Source organism: Nilaparvata lugens, chromosome 10 (assembly GCF_014356525.2).
Source record: "Nilaparvata lugens isolate BPH chromosome 10, ASM1435652v1, whole genome shotgun sequence".
In the NCBI taxonomy this organism is placed as follows: Eukaryota; Metazoa; Arthropoda; class Insecta; order Hemiptera; family Delphacidae; genus Nilaparvata; species Nilaparvata lugens.
Genome location: NC_052513.1, coordinates 5,576,573 through 5,592,368, shown reverse-complemented (window position 1 = coordinate 5,592,368; position 15,796 = coordinate 5,576,573). Strand labels below are relative to the sequence as shown.

The window sequence follows — 15,796 nt, the reverse complement described above, 5'->3', positions numbered from 1 at the left end:
AAATTTGTTTCAATTATCAAATTAAAATTGATTGATCATTGAGAATGAAAATAGGCCTATAACCATCCTCGGTAAATTCAGAATCTTGATATAAAATTGCAAGTTCATAAGTGATGACGCGTCAATCGTATATTTCCTATCCCGTACATGTATAACACAATTCCTTCCTTTATTAATGAGAAGATTACATTTTTTTGGGAATATAACTGCACACACTGTTGGCAGATCCGATTTTCCTCAGAACTTTTTTTCTGGTAATAAATAAATACATATTATATTAGTAATAATAATAATGCCGAGTGACCTTGCTGGCACAGGTCTTTTGTCACTGATAAGGTCGCCCTGATCAATTTCAGGGCTTCTGACATGACTTTACGAGTGTTTATAGGCAGCCGGTACCGACGTCCATCATAAACACGGGAGTGCCCCGAGAAAAATATATTTCCGAGGTGGGAATTCGAACCCAAGCCTCTGGTTCACAAAGCCTGCGTCTCAACTACTCGACTACGGCCACTCCATTGTTTTCCGATAAACTGCATATATTTATTAAAAGTTTCTCTAGGGATACTGCTTCCAAAAATTATTTGAAAGTACACTGAGTAAATGAAAATTTAGTAATATTTATAGACTCTTATCATTCATTCTTAGTTGTCGTAACCTATGTGAGATTTAGATGAGTAAAGAAATTGAATACTTCTTAAGGTAATTAATTGGTTAGGTGAGTTACATGTTCACCTGGTCAACAATTCCATGTCCTGTGTGGAAACGAAAAAATCCAATCAGGTTTATGAAAAAGGATGCTGCAGCGTAATTAATTGACGTAATCAAGTCCTGTGCCTAGTTAAAAAAAAGAAATAATAAATATTATTGATGAAGTGGAATCATATCCATGAAATAGAATACAATAGACTACAGTAACTATACTGTACAATAGGCCACTGATATCAGAGATCTTGTAAAATTAATCCATAATGGAATGGATAATTTTATTCGTGTTTATGCGAGTGAATTGTGTGACCTATCCCCTAGCATCTCATGATTTGATTATACTGGTTATTACACAAGTTTTGTTCAGGATCCTAACCACATTAGTTTAACACTTGTGTAGTTTATGATGATGGAAGATGTGTGGAAGTATAGTTTCAAACGACTTCCAAACCACCGGTTACTTTTGTAGATAATAAAATGTATTATTTATTGTTCGTCGTTTTATTCTTCTATAGAGCTGATGTAATTTAAATTATTCCTATCAATTCCAATCTACGTAGGCAACTATTTCTATAAACTGTATAGAAATACTATTGTTTCATCTTCAACCTGAACTGAAAACTTTGTTGCTAGATAAACATACTATAAAAACCAATATTTTGATGAATTTTGCGAAATCTTTTGAACACTATAAATTTTGATTCAAAAAGCATAATTTGAACTGAGTGAATGTATGTGAATAATATAGTGAAATGAAAACGATGTTGTCAATTCCACATTATTTATTTGAGCGAAACCTAAGTTTCATTGCACTTAGGCATCGTCTTCAGTGGTCTTTTTTGTTAGACGTTTTGGTTAGACTGAAAGACCACTGAAGATGATGCCTTAGTGCATTGAAACTTGAGTTTAGCTCAAATGAGTTATGTGGAACTGACAGTATCGTTTTTATTTCGCCTTAATATGGAAAAATTCCACAATATCTCTGCTCATAGTGTAAATTGTATGTGAATAATCTTTGGTGACATCACTGATATATTAACAAGATACACAGTGATGATACATACCTTCAACATGAGATACACATTGAAGATTGTGTCAAGGCTAATTATGAATGTGTTCATAAGTATGCCAAAGGCGGGAATTTCCGCACAGTCTTTGAAGTTCCTACATTAAAAAAGAAATATCCGAGCATTAAAGTTCTTATATTGGAAAGATATTGGAGAAAGTCCATCAGGAATTGAAATATTGAATAAAAAAATTCTTAATTTCGACATTGTAAGACATTACAATCAAGTTAAAACACTTTCTATTGCAGCCAAAAAGCAAAATAAATCGATATTATTACATTATTTAAAACTGTCTCATAATAGGCTTGAGTTAATAACATTTCAATATAAAAAAGTATTACTTGGCTGAATTATTACAATTTTCTTGCAAGAAATAGTAGCCTACAAGAAAAATGTTTTCCGTTGCTGCTCCATATACAAATTTACACATCATCCACGATTTAGGATAATTCATGTATATCTACAATTCCAGTCGTATTATGAAGTTAACCAATAACAGTGAAAAACCTCTCAATACTTTTAGGCGGAGAACAAAAATAACTCGTTTGTTATTTTTTCAAACAATTTGTTTTTTTAATGAATGTTAATATTGCCGCTGTTTGTATAATTGGGGATATTATTTATGACTGACTACCAAAGACAACAGATTTCCGAAGGAAAGTAGATTTCTTCTGTTGAGAAGACTTTCTTCGCTATATTTGAAAATTTCAAAGTGGTTGAGAATCTATAGGCTACTAAACTGTTTGATACCATATTCAACTTGGAGTGGCGATTTCAAAATTATATTTTTTGTTTCATTTTTTTTACATTTTAATAGTGTTATTTCAATTATTGAATTTGTCAGTCCAATTGATGTTTCACTAAATAAACAGTTTATTGAATTTTATTGAACATGCTTGTTCGATTGATCATTTTCATTGAATTTTTCTTACGCAGGGTTTGCAAAGGCAGTGGCTGGCTGAACCTTTAAAGGAATTGTGTTCCAAGTACAATTCGTGTCCAGTACATCAACTCATCATCAAATTAGTTTGTGAGTAACATTTGGAGTCGATATACCATATTCTACTTTGATTTTGAAAATAACAAAATTGTAAATAATTCAAAGTTTTACTGCATTGTTAATTTATTACTCAAGCTCAAATACTAGTCATTGATTCATTGTATAATTAAAAGTAAAGGCTTTACATTGGGTAACACGGCAAGGCATAACATCCAAAAGGATCTCTCTGTCAATAAAAGCCATTAGAATAAATAAATAAATTGCATAATTATTTAGTGTGTGAAAATCGTCAACATTTAAGGCCGATATTTGCCGATAGATTTTCATTACTCACATTCTATTCAATGAAATTGTATTATTAGTAAATAATCCTATTTTAGTTATAATAATGTGAAATATTTCTTCTATGTTTAGTTTTGAAGCATTTAAATTTGAAAATCTACTTTGTGAAAATATTTGAGGACTGAAAATTTTGTGAATTGAAGAACTACAAGACTCAACCTTTTTCGGACTATGTGTTACGCTATCTAAATTTGAGAGAAGAATAGCACAAGGTTACCCTATTTTTCCTCTCCCTATCATTTCGATAATGTACTTATTGTATAAATGAATAAAGAGAGAAACTGATTTGACAATCGAATAAAGGGAAATTGAAATTGATTGATTAAAAGTAGGAAATTATTTGAGTGAAACCCGACACTATAAAAAATAAATATCAATTCAACTAATTGTTCTAGGATATGGAGTATATAGCTGTAGAGGCCTATGTTTGATGAATTTCAAATCCAATGCAGAAATACGGGTAGCAACACTTTTTTATGTTTTCTGTTGTAAAATTTTACCATTAATGCTTCTCAACTGATGAGTATGCCAGAGAAAGCTAAATATGCTAAATTAATTTTGATAAATTTAATTATTTTCAATATTTTATTATATAGTGAGTATTCATTTTTTTATATTATATCATGTATATTGAGTGAAAATGGAAAATAAATTTGATTTGAATAATATGAACAGAATAGAATATTTTATCAAGCTAGATTTATCATGAAACAATGATACAATCGTTTGATATGAGACTAAGTGATAAGATCTGAACTAACTGTTCATTCTTGACTGAGCACTGCTTCGAATTCGCATAAAGTGTAAAGGAGTAGATCCATAAAAATTCAAATTTATTATTCAGTTAGATATTCAAAGCTTTATGCGAACGTTATTCAGTAATAGATTCTCGAATTCGGATTAATTCGCTTGATGAAAAAATTGCCACAAATTAAAAGTGATTTTCTCACCTGTTGAGAGCCTGATGACATTGCACAATTATAGACATATCTCTCTTCAACTCTTCGTTCATTGTCAACAAAGTGTTCATCTGTTTTGTTTGTGGTGATCCTGATGCCTCTCCAAAATCAAAGTCAGGAAATTCTGTTGTTATTTTATCCAAAAGCAGTACGATAGTTTCGAAGTCAGCCAAAACTTTCTCAGTTGCAAGGAAAACTATAATCTCAACGCTCCCACCCGATATTGTACACAACAGAAGCATCAGGCTTTGAAATGTGTACATGAATAGGAAAAATGTGAAGGTATTGTACCCAGCAGGACACCAGTACACGAATGGTGTTGGCCAATCACGTGTTTTGCCCAACTCAGAGCTTCCTTCGAACAACGAGCTCAACAAGTGACGGTTGATCGCTCCAAAATAAACAACCACAACCACATAAAATATATTATTGTACATTCTTTCCATGGCCGCCTTCTTCTCATTATAACGCTCCTCAATCTTCGCAAATTTCTGCCCAAGCCCAACAAATCTATACCGGCTCACCAAACATTCCATTTCAATCAAATCCAGCAACTTGTGAGCTTTTTGTGAGTTGAAACTGGTTTCCATGATTATGGAGAATGCGGCGGATATCATAAATAAATCTTTGATGCCCATTAGAAATTTTTCTTTGTTCTCTCGTTCTGTTAGGATGACCATACAGTTGTTGACGAATTCTAGAATGCCAACTGTTATGATGAAGAAAAATGGGATTGAGTTGTGTGGTCTGTCATAGGCTATTAATTCAACATACTTCCTTAAAGCACGTGTGCACTCCATTTCAACCTGCAAGAAATTGTGCTACAATAAAAATAACTCATTAATTACTAAGACTTATTCAAATTCTCAACTCAGAAAGCCTATAACAATGACCTGAATTGTGTGACTTCTTGTATGAAATTTGTTGAATACCTACATTTGACAGCAATACATACTTCAAGTATGTATGGTTCCAAACCGTTGAAGATCTCAAGCGTGATCGGTGTTTATAGTACTTGATTATAGTATTTATAGTACTTGATTTACATGTACTACGTTCATACAACTCTAGCCATTAGGCTCAACTCACACTTACGCGATTCAAGTCGAGAAGAGACTGCAACTCTAGTCTCTTCTCGACACAGCATGTCTTTTCAAATGTGACACTCAGACAGGCGATTCTAGTCTCCGCGACCTCACGACTGTGAGACTGAGTCGAGCGTTGACTCGACATGTTGGTCGAGCCTCGACTTGAGTTGCATAATACCATGCATTTTTAATAAACGTGAAGTTATTCTTGATGAAAGTGATGTTTTATCATTTTAGATTAGACAATAATGAGAATTATACAATATACAGGGTGTTCTAACTCCCTACCAATACTCTAGGGCATTGTTCCTGGATAAAAAAACATATCTAAAAATCATATTTAAATTGTCCCGTAGTCTTCAGTTAGTCACACAGCGGCCATTTTGCTTTTTCACTTATTATTTTTTTCTAAATAATGGTTAAACATACGAGATTGAAACTTCGCACAATCATTTATAACATCTAGCCAAAGCTTCAAAAAATTAGGATTATTTTTCAAATTCATAAAACAAAATGGCGGCCATTTAATTTTTCTTTCTTAAATAACTCAGAAACCGATGGTTTTACAAAAACTTTACAAGATTAACTTTTTTTAGTAAATATAATTGCCTATCGATTGGCACATTTTTTAAGATTGGACCAATTTTAAATAAGATATGACAGCCTTAGTGATAGGTGACCACTGAAAGTTTATCACAGTGCAAACCAAGGCATTCTAATAGAGTCGCCTCAATGATGCAACAATCTTTATTTGCATTGCATGTTAATAGTAAGTGATATTAGGTCATTTCAAACAATAAAATGACGTTACATAACCCTCTAAAGGTGGGTCACCAACCACTAAACCCGCCATATCTCAGTTAATATTGGTCCAATCTTAGAAAATGTGGTACCAATCGATAGGCAATTAAATTTACTAAAAAAAAACTAATCTTGTAAAGTTTTTGTAAAACCATCGGTTTCTAAGTTATTTGAGAAACAAAATTTTAAATGGCCGCCATTTTGCTTCATGAATTTGAAAAATGATCATAATTTTTCTGAAGCTTTGTCTAGTTGTTATAAATGATTGTGCAAAGTTTCAATTTCGTATGTATAACCGTTATTTAGAAAAAAAATAATAAGTGAAAAAGCAAAATGGCCGCTGTGTGAGTAACTGACGACTTGCGGACAATTCAAATATGATATTTGGATATGTTATTTACCCAGAAACAATGTTCTAGAGTTTTGGTAGAGAGTTCGTAAACATCCTGTATTCATAATAATTATTATGAAATTTGTTACATTCTAAGTCGTGACGAATTAGATCTTATATTTTTAATAAAGTAGGGTTAGAAAATTAATGGAGTAGCATGGAACTGAAGTAGGGACAATGAGCAAGAAAGTCGTAAGATCGAGAGACTAGAGTCTCCTCGACTGGAGTCGTACGATTTTAGTGGAGCCATTGTGAGTTGAGCCTTAGTCTACAACTATGTGAGATTCGCGTTATGAAGTCATTGGAAATGATAGGACAAAAGGGTTGACGATTTTCTTTTCCCTTGTATAACTGATATAATATTGATTGTTTATTGATGTTAATAGTGGTAAATTATAACTCAAATATATTTTATTCGTCGAAAAAAAATTTTTATCATTGAATTTTTTTTTATTGCTATAGAATATTTTGGTAGTTCATAGGTTCCTACAGACTTATGCGCCACGAACACGTGTATTTCACTTTACATCAGCTCATTATATCTGTAGGCCTATCTTACTGTTTCTGTACAGATACAGATATACTAGTAGTTCTGTAAACAGTAGACCTCGCGCAGTTAAAAGCCACAGCCTACCCTAATACTGTCTGTCAGAGTGAATTATGTCCTGTCTTGACGTGTCGGCGAGATATCGGTGTGTAAACAACTAATGGTTGTTTGGGTTGTTGTATGGACAATGCTAATAATTTGATGTAAACAACTATGCTACTACCATCAAAAGCTTACCAGGTTGAAAACAGAGAAAAGTCGGTAGAGAATAATATGCTACTTTGAGTTATCAATTGCATGCCTCATCGCATGCAATCTCGATCGCATAATCCACTCGACACCTGATGTATGATGAATAATTCTATAGTCTGATTTTTACGGTAATATTGGCGTTCAAAGGTGACTCCTTTTCCTTTTGTATTATCCTAGCGTGTTTGGGCAAAAGAGTATAAGTCACAAAATGGTCAAAATGGTATAAGTCGGTAATTTGGTAGGGAATATAGTTTGCCACCCTTTGTTAAAACAGTATAAGTCTATCTGAAACATTTCTGACCTAAAACTGATGTGATAGAAATAGTATAACTCAAACTACTCAATTTCATCAATAGCAGAACAGTATAAGTCAGTATGTACTGTTTTGACCTTACAAAGTCACTTCAAATCAGTTTGAGCAAAACAGTACAAGTCTGGTACAAACAGTATAAGTCATGTTATTCTGTTTTTAGCACTCCAAACTCAATGGTAGAGTCTGGTACAAACAGTACAAGTCATGTTATGCTCTCTTGACCACTCGAAATCTTGATTTTAATACTGTTATAATATTAACTATAAATTAACAGTAGAATAAAAAATTTTAGCAATTCCATTTATTATGAATAATTAATTGATTAAATAAAGTTGCTGTAAAGAAATATAATATTTTAAATGTATTGTTGGCAGATGTTCTTTTTTCGAATGTGAGCAGCTGTTTTGTTGAAAGCATCAAATACCGGTAACCTAACTTTCCTATTCATTGCTGAGCCAGTCTTGCTGTTTACACATGGCTATGATTTGAAGTTACAAATAGATAGATATAAGGAAGTTTCAATATATTACATATTCTTTTAAAACCTTCTTCAAGATGAAGAAGATTAAGTCAAAGAAGATTAACTCAAGAAGTCGAAAGATTCTGGATATGGTTCAAACTCAGCAGAATCAAGTACAAGGTAAGGACTCGCTAGTTTTTTCATTAAACTGGATATTAAGTTAATAGAGTAGTAAGTGATACTAAGTCCCGGTTGCACAAAAGCCTGTGAAATTTTAATCACGATTAATTTCTACGAGAACCAAACGGAGAAGGTTTCTTTGAACAGAGGGCTTCTCTTATTGGTTCTCATGGCATTTAATTGGGATTAAAAGTAAACAGACGGTTGTGCAACCGGGTGTAAGGCTTGTTTCACACAGAGCTAGCAATATTTCATTGGATCATAAGATTAAAAAACTCAGGCTGAATATTTTAAATCATTATCCAATGTAATTTTATTGCCGGCTTGCCGATTATGTGGGAACAAACTTAAAAATAGTTACATCAAAATGTATTCTGATGAGTAGGTACATCATTGAATGTAGCACTGGCGACTCGTGCCCACAAAACAGGTGAAGTACTGTACAATAAAAGATACGGGAACTTCACCTATTTTGTAGGCACAAGCCGCCAGTGGAATGAAATAGTATAATATCCACTGTGTTCCCTTATTCAAGTAAGAATATAGTTGTATGTGCTATAATGATTTAAATAGAATGAAATTATCATCTAAACCTGGATTTTTGATTGCAAGCTCTGAAAAAGTCATTTCTTTCAAAAGTCAAATCTTTTAGTTGTAGCCTAGTCCATACAACAAGTAACAGTGAACAAATTGATGGTATCATCAATAATCCCATGTTATCATTGAAGTAATTGACAGGTTTTGTGGCTTTACTTGTCACGTTTCCAACAAATTTCAGTTAGGAAATGTATGCTCTTGACATACTATTATTATCAAGTGCTGATAATAAGTTCTGATAGTTGCTTTGATTTCTACATAGAGTCGAAATCTGAGTAGATTAAAATTATATAATTGAAAATATGAATTGCTAATATTTTCCTGCTACTACATAGAGAAACACAAACTTTGACATGCATTATTTTACCCACAAATTTTATAATTTGATTGGCAGGAGTAAAAGTACATATTATTATGTTTTAATATTATTTATATATTTTTTCTCATTCCAGATCTTATCAACTCTGATGAGGGATCGAGTCTCAATTGCAGTGGTGTACACTATTCTTTACTTCAACACAATTTGCTAGTTCCACCAGTGGGTGAGTGTTCTACCAAACTCCAATCTCAAACTATTGATGATCAGTCAGCATATGAAGAGCCTGCTAATGATATTGCTGTTCTTGAAGTGAGTCCTGCTCCACCACTCAATATAGGTAATGTGGATTTCAAAATTGTTGAAGCTGTGATGGATGAAGAAATCAATATAACTACTAGTATTGTTACACTTGAAGGGATTTTTGATAATGTTTCCAATATTGATGAAGTTACTGTTCCTACAATTGATACAACACAGATGAACTTTGAATTTGATATTGCTGATGGAGCTGTGAGAGATGAAGCTGTGGATGTAACTGATTTTGACGTACTTGATGACTCTGATGCTGATAAAAATTATGTTCCTGAGAGTGAGTCTAATAGTGGAATGGATATAAGTGGATTGGATAGTGACGAAGAACCTTTGCCAGAAGAGTCAACTTCTATAGAGCTCAATGAAGTTCCACAAGATAAAAGTCCAGTATTTTCAAGAAAAAAAGTATCAGAACGGAAATACAGGAGAAATACTGGGAAAAAGTATTTGACATCTCAAGGAAAGGAAGTTAGTGAAAAAAAGTCAAAACCACTTAAAAATTGTCGAATGAACTGCAAGGAAATTCTAGAGACTCTACATGGAGACAGACTAGTAAGGGAGAAGATATGTGATGAGTTCTGGGCTTTAGGTAATAGAGACAAAAGAGTTGCATTTGTAGCAAGCCATGTTGAATCAAAGGTACCAAGTGTTTCACGCAGACGAACAGATGATCCTGATAAAGCAAAATTCAGGAAAGTAACAAACACTTTCCATCTCAAGGTGGATGGAAAGCGAACAAAAGTTTGCAGAGACTGTTTCATGAGAACCTTGGACATAAGCAATATGTTTGTTACCTTAGCAATTTTAAATCAAGATACTAGTGTGTCAGGAACTATTTCAAATGACAACAGAGGACGGCATAAACCAAGCAACAAGTACTCTGACATCAAATTAGATGAAATCAAGCAGCACATATCATTCCCGGCGTATGAATCTCATTATACAAGACGCAAAAGTACTCGTCGGTTTTTACCACCTCATCTAGATCTCACTACTATGTATAAACTCTACTGTGAAAATCAACAATCTCCAGTTTCCAGATCAATTTATGAACGTGAATTTAAAAAACTAAATATTGGTTTCAAAAAGCCAAAAGTGGACACATGCCACAAATGTGATTTGCTGAACACCAAAATACAAATAGCTGAGAGTGCAGAAGATAAGAAAGAAGCAAAAGAACAACTGGCAGTGCATCATGAGGAAGCTGATACAGCATACCTAGCCAAAGATGAGGATAAGAAATCAGCTGTAATGAGTGATGATATGAGGTGCTATTCTTTTGACATGCAGCAGTGCCTGCCAACCCCCTTCTTGAATACATCAGTGTCATTTTACAAGAGACAGTTATGGACTTTTAACCTGACCCTGCATGAAACAAGCAGAAACAAAGTAACCTGCTACATGTGGAATGAGGTTGAAGGGGGGCGAGGTGGAAATCAAGTGGGGACCTGTATTTTCAAAGAGTTGTGTAGTTTACCCCCTGAAGTGACTCAGGTAACCCTCTATTCTGACACCTGTGGTGGCCAGAATCGGAATTCACATGTTGCTGCCATGTTTTTATTTGCTATCCAAAAGTGTGAAAATCTAGAAGTCATTGACCACAAATTTATGGTGAGTGGCCACAGCCACTTAGATTGTGATGTGGACCATGGCTTGATTGAAAAGCAAAAGAAGCTAAAATTTCCAATCCACCACCCACATGACTGGAGTCAGCTTATACGTACTGTAGGGAAAGCTAGAAAGTTTGAAGCAAGAGAAATGACCTACAAAGATTTCTTAAATTTCGCAGACCTTTGGAAAACCTCTCTCTTGCTGAGGAAGAAAGACACGGAAGGTAAGTGATTCAACTGGCACCATATAAAATGGCTTAGTTACACAAGAGAGGTTGGTGTGATCTACTTTAAAACTACTCTGAGAGTAAATGAACCATTTCAAACTCTATCAGTCTGCCGTAGAGGTCAACAAGGGATGGATCTTCAACCAAAAAGATGCTACAAGACTCAACTCCCCATCTCCAAAGAGAAGAAGAAAGATATCTTGGATTTGCTGCCACTGATCCCAGCCACATTCCACCAGTTCTACATTGATATGCAGACAACAGAAGCTCCAGATAACTATCCTGTCACTGAAGATAGTGAATCTGAATAGAATTTGAAATGGTTGGCCTAATGAAGAAAATAAAATAGTAATAGTTAACAGTGTGTTTTATTTACATGTGAATGAACTATTAATTTAACTCAAAATTTATACAACACAACATTATTTTAAAAATTTATGAAATACATTATGCCCAGGTGACAAATTTCCTGTAATTTCATAATAAATGAAAAATCATTGACTTAGAAATAATAATAGAAATAATTCCATTGAGTGTATTTTGTGCAATAATAAATAAATAAATAATAAAGTGCTTGTAATTTTTTGTAAAACTTGAGAATAGGTATTATTTTTTATTCAGATGTGGAAATATTTCCACTTAATTTAATAATAAAGAGATGATTTGGGTCTTCCCCAGTTATTAATTAGAAAATCATAATCAAGGATTAGGTATTGTTACCATTGTTTGTTAAGAATTGAATTGAAATAATGTTGCATAGGATGGTAATAGGAGTATAAGTCATTTTCTTGACGTGGTCAAGATGTAATAAGTCAAGTAATTAGATTTCAAAATAAGCAAAATCTTGTTTGATGATTTTTTTTTCAAATTGACCTCAATTGAATATTGAATCAATCAAATTTCAATATCCTATGCACATTATATAGAATAGAACTGAAAAAAAACGCTCTCCTGAAAAATTGTGTTTTTCGACTTATACTCTTCTACCCAAACACGCTATTAAATACAAAATTTTCAAAAAAACCTTATATTTACGTCGACGTGGAATTCAAAAAAGGAACATACCTGTCAAATTTCATGAAAATCTATTGCTGCTTTTCGCCGTAAATGCGTAATAAATCTTCTTCTCTTCTCTATACTTATAAAAGGCTAAGCCCCGACAGACTGAAATCACACCACAGCCCAAACTACTGAGCCTAAAAACTTGAAATTTTGCACGATTGTTCATGGTAGCCTGAAAACATCCACTAAGAAAGGACTTTCAGAAATATGCCCCCCTGAGGGAGCTGGGGCCCCCCCAAAATTTTGTACTTTTTAACCGCTCATTGCACAGCAAAGTCATGAGGAACTTTTTTGTTCAGCTACGAAAAAAAATTAGATCTATGCAGAAAAATTTCGATCAGGAGCACAGGGGGGTCCAGGAGAGGGCATTTATCGAAAATTTTGATGTAAAATCACACTACAGCTCAAACTAATTGTCCTACAGACTTGAAACTTTGCACAAATATTCTTCAAACATGCTAGACGCGCACTAAGAACGGATTTTGAGATATTTTGCCTCTAAGGGTTTCAAAGGATGAAAGAAGATCCTATTAAGTAAGGCTATGAACTTGGTAAGGTGAGTGCCATATGGAAATGAGATAATTTATTCATTGACATGTGATATTATTTATTGAACATATGTTGTAATTATTGGAAATAACAAAATAATATGATAGAAATTCAAAAAAGAACATCTGTTCTGTTATTGCTTTCTACCTGATTCCACTCAACCTCAATAATATTGTTCTGATAATTGATAAATATGTTAATAATATTATTATTAATATAATGAAAGTATTTGATAATTAGTTATTATCATTACCTAATATAATAATAGTATTGTTTTGATAATCAATAAATATTTTTATTTTCACAAACTCTGTATAATTTATAATGGTGAATGTGAAACAGCTGCATCAAAGAAATTATCTCAAAAACATATGTTTAGGAAAACCATAGTTTTGAGCTTCGTTTTCCTGATGCAATGTATAAGCCTACACGTGGCATGTATTATTAATTTTTCAGCTAGAACAGTTTTTTGAGACTGCTAAATAAACGTCTACAGTTTTATCAATGCTGTATCGGCAATATGAAAACGCATGGAGTTAATATGTCTTTAAATAAAGGTGTTGATATCTACATGATAATTATTCTCTGCCATTTTTATTCAATTAAAATTTCAAAATCATTCAAGCCTTGATAGAATGATTGACTCACTGTACAGTCAGTCGAAAATTTTAATATTGAAATGAGGGGTATATTGGCAAGCTGAACAAAAAAGTAAGGTCCTATGCACCTTTTTGATATTATTTCTTCAAATGAAAAATGAGTTTTGTGGGTTGTCAAAACTCCCCCTGAAAGAGAACTATTCATTTTATCCTTTTTTTTAGTAAAATAACAATGATTTCTGCATTGAATAACATCTTTCTTGCCAACAAGAATCGAACTCTTTGTGAATTTAGATATGACCTACACTTTAGATTCATATAATTCTATTAATAAATTCATGGCAATTGAAGTACTCTTTTCAAACATACAAACAGACATTCATTTTTTTTTATAAATAAATTTCCATTCGGCTCAAACAAAAGCCTCTCTAAATGAAGGTAGAACTTTCAAAAAGTTCATGTAGTACCTACTATTGTGTTTGAGACACTTCTGGCGCTATCATAGTTTCACCACTATTCTGTTCCACAGTCCTATCTCTTGCAGTCGTTAACTACCTATATATATAATAATTATATAAAGTAAAGCTGGCTTATGCACGTACGGGATAGGAAAATTATGTTTGACGCATCATCACGTCTGAACTACTGGACTAATTAACTTGAAATTTTGCTTATAGATTCTTAATTAACCAAGGATGGTTATAGGCCTATTCTCAATTCTTTAAAATTTCATTACGTCAAGTTTTCATTTTGTCAAGTTTTAAAATAGATCCTTGCGAAGCACGGGTTCCTGCTAGTGCGTAACATATAAACATAAAGAGAAATGCAAAACCGTCGACTTGAATCTTAGAATCCTATCAGCTGATTGAAAAGTGAAATGCGCGTGTTCGTGGCGCATAAGTCTGTAGGCACTTATAAATGAATTCCTTCAAGTTGAAAAAAAAACGAAAACGATTTTGCAGCTGTATGGAGCTAGAATGGATAGAGATAGGATAGAGCCTCAGTACATGTGTTTCAACTAAATATAAACAAAAATAGAAAATGTTTGTCAATCAGGTACTGACATTATAACGTGAATCTCACTGTAGTGTAGAAGTGTATAAACTACTCCTGTATGTTATGAAGCTGATTCATGAGTTCTTTATGGTGTGTTCAGATAGTGTTTGACTTTCTATTTTCCCCATGAGAATGCATACACAAATACTTGGGAGTTGATTCTGAAACATCTGCAAAATGCAGTATTTTTTGTCACTCAGCTGCTATAAATGTCTTATCTATTTCAGACGCTTGATGAACTCAAGCAATGTGCTTATCGTTTCCCTGATTGAACATTCGCTATTTCTTGAACCTTAATTTACATTGTCTCAATCTTTCTAGTTTCTGTGTAAAAAATATTTTTCAACCCGGTCACCCATGTTTTATCTGATTGGCAAGTTGATTTGTCGGTCCCGGCTGAAGTATGAAAGTCTCAAGGCCCATTGACGGCTTACATTATTTGGAATTCAGGACAGGATAAACCTTTCCGCAATTGACTCCTCACCAGCACATAATAATAATACATAATTTCAAAGAGAATTCAATGCTCTACAAACCTGCGATAACCATTAAGTTTTTATGATGCATTGTTGTAGAGTTATAAGCCTCTGACTTTATTATATAATAAAGTTATAAGTTAGCCTTATGAAAGTGCTAAACATTGGATAAAAAACTGCTGTTTTAACAATTACACACCTTCAAGAGCAAATATCTTGGAAACTGTTGAGAATATCACAAAATTCTACTGATCAAAAAGTGTAGAGAATTTATCAAGCTTTATTTTTGAATAGTTAGTTATGTCGATTGAACGCATTGTTCTCAAGATATGGGCGTCGAAGCAAAACGCTGAAAGATGCAACTTTTAAACCACCCTCATCCCCTTAGAACATGAGTTAGGAATGGGAACTTTTGATATGTTCTCCTTCTAACTAGTCTCAACAAAGCTGCAAAGTCAAAAATTTTGTTTAAAACATTCCCTCCGAATTCCTTTATCAATAATTGGTCTATTGTTGCAAAAATGGAGATTTCACACTCAACACTAAAGCTGCTGCAAAATGTATAGGGAAATTCGTAAATGTGAAACATTATACATAAAGTTGAAGAGAATTTAATGCTCTATAAGCTCATAATCAGCATGGATTTTTCCGTCGATTTTGAAAAAGTTATAAGAACACAAATAGAAAAAATTGGTAGCAAACGTGTTTTTTTTTTTCAAAAATGTCACACCTTCAAGAGTGGATATCTCGAAAACTAGAGGAGATATGAAAAAAGTTGAAGAATGAATATTGTAGGAAATTATGTAAGCTTTAATTTGTTATATGACAGTAAAGTCCTTAGGATACATAGTTTTTGAGTTTTATGCGAGAAACCAAGAAAT

The 15,796-nt window shown here is 33.2% G+C and overlaps 2 protein-coding genes across 3 annotated transcripts in view; one reads left to right on the top strand and one right to left on the bottom strand.

Moving 5' to 3' along the window:
* Window positions 1–15,796, bottom strand: part of LOC111051509 — a 35,014-nt gene that overhangs the window by 1,531 nt on the left and 17,687 nt on the right. Inside the window, exons 3-5 of the mRNA XM_022338036.2 lie at window positions 4,068–4,882; window positions 1,773–1,872; window positions 736–837 (exon numbers count right to left, since the gene is read on the bottom strand). Coding sequence (XP_022193728.2) covers window positions 736–837; window positions 1,773–1,872; window positions 4,068–4,882 — 1,017 coding nt within the window. The remainder of the gene's footprint in view (window positions 1–735; window positions 838–1,772; window positions 1,873–4,067; window positions 4,883–15,796) is intronic.
* LOC111051506 overlaps window positions 1–15,796 on the top strand; it is a 56,430-nt gene that overhangs the window by 30,804 nt on the left and 9,830 nt on the right. For both annotated transcript variants that reach the window (XM_039436147.1, XM_039436146.1), the window contains exon 5: window positions 2,712–2,805. The gene's annotated coding sequence lies outside the window, so the exon portion shown is untranslated. The remainder of the gene's footprint in view (window positions 1–2,711; window positions 2,806–15,796) is intronic.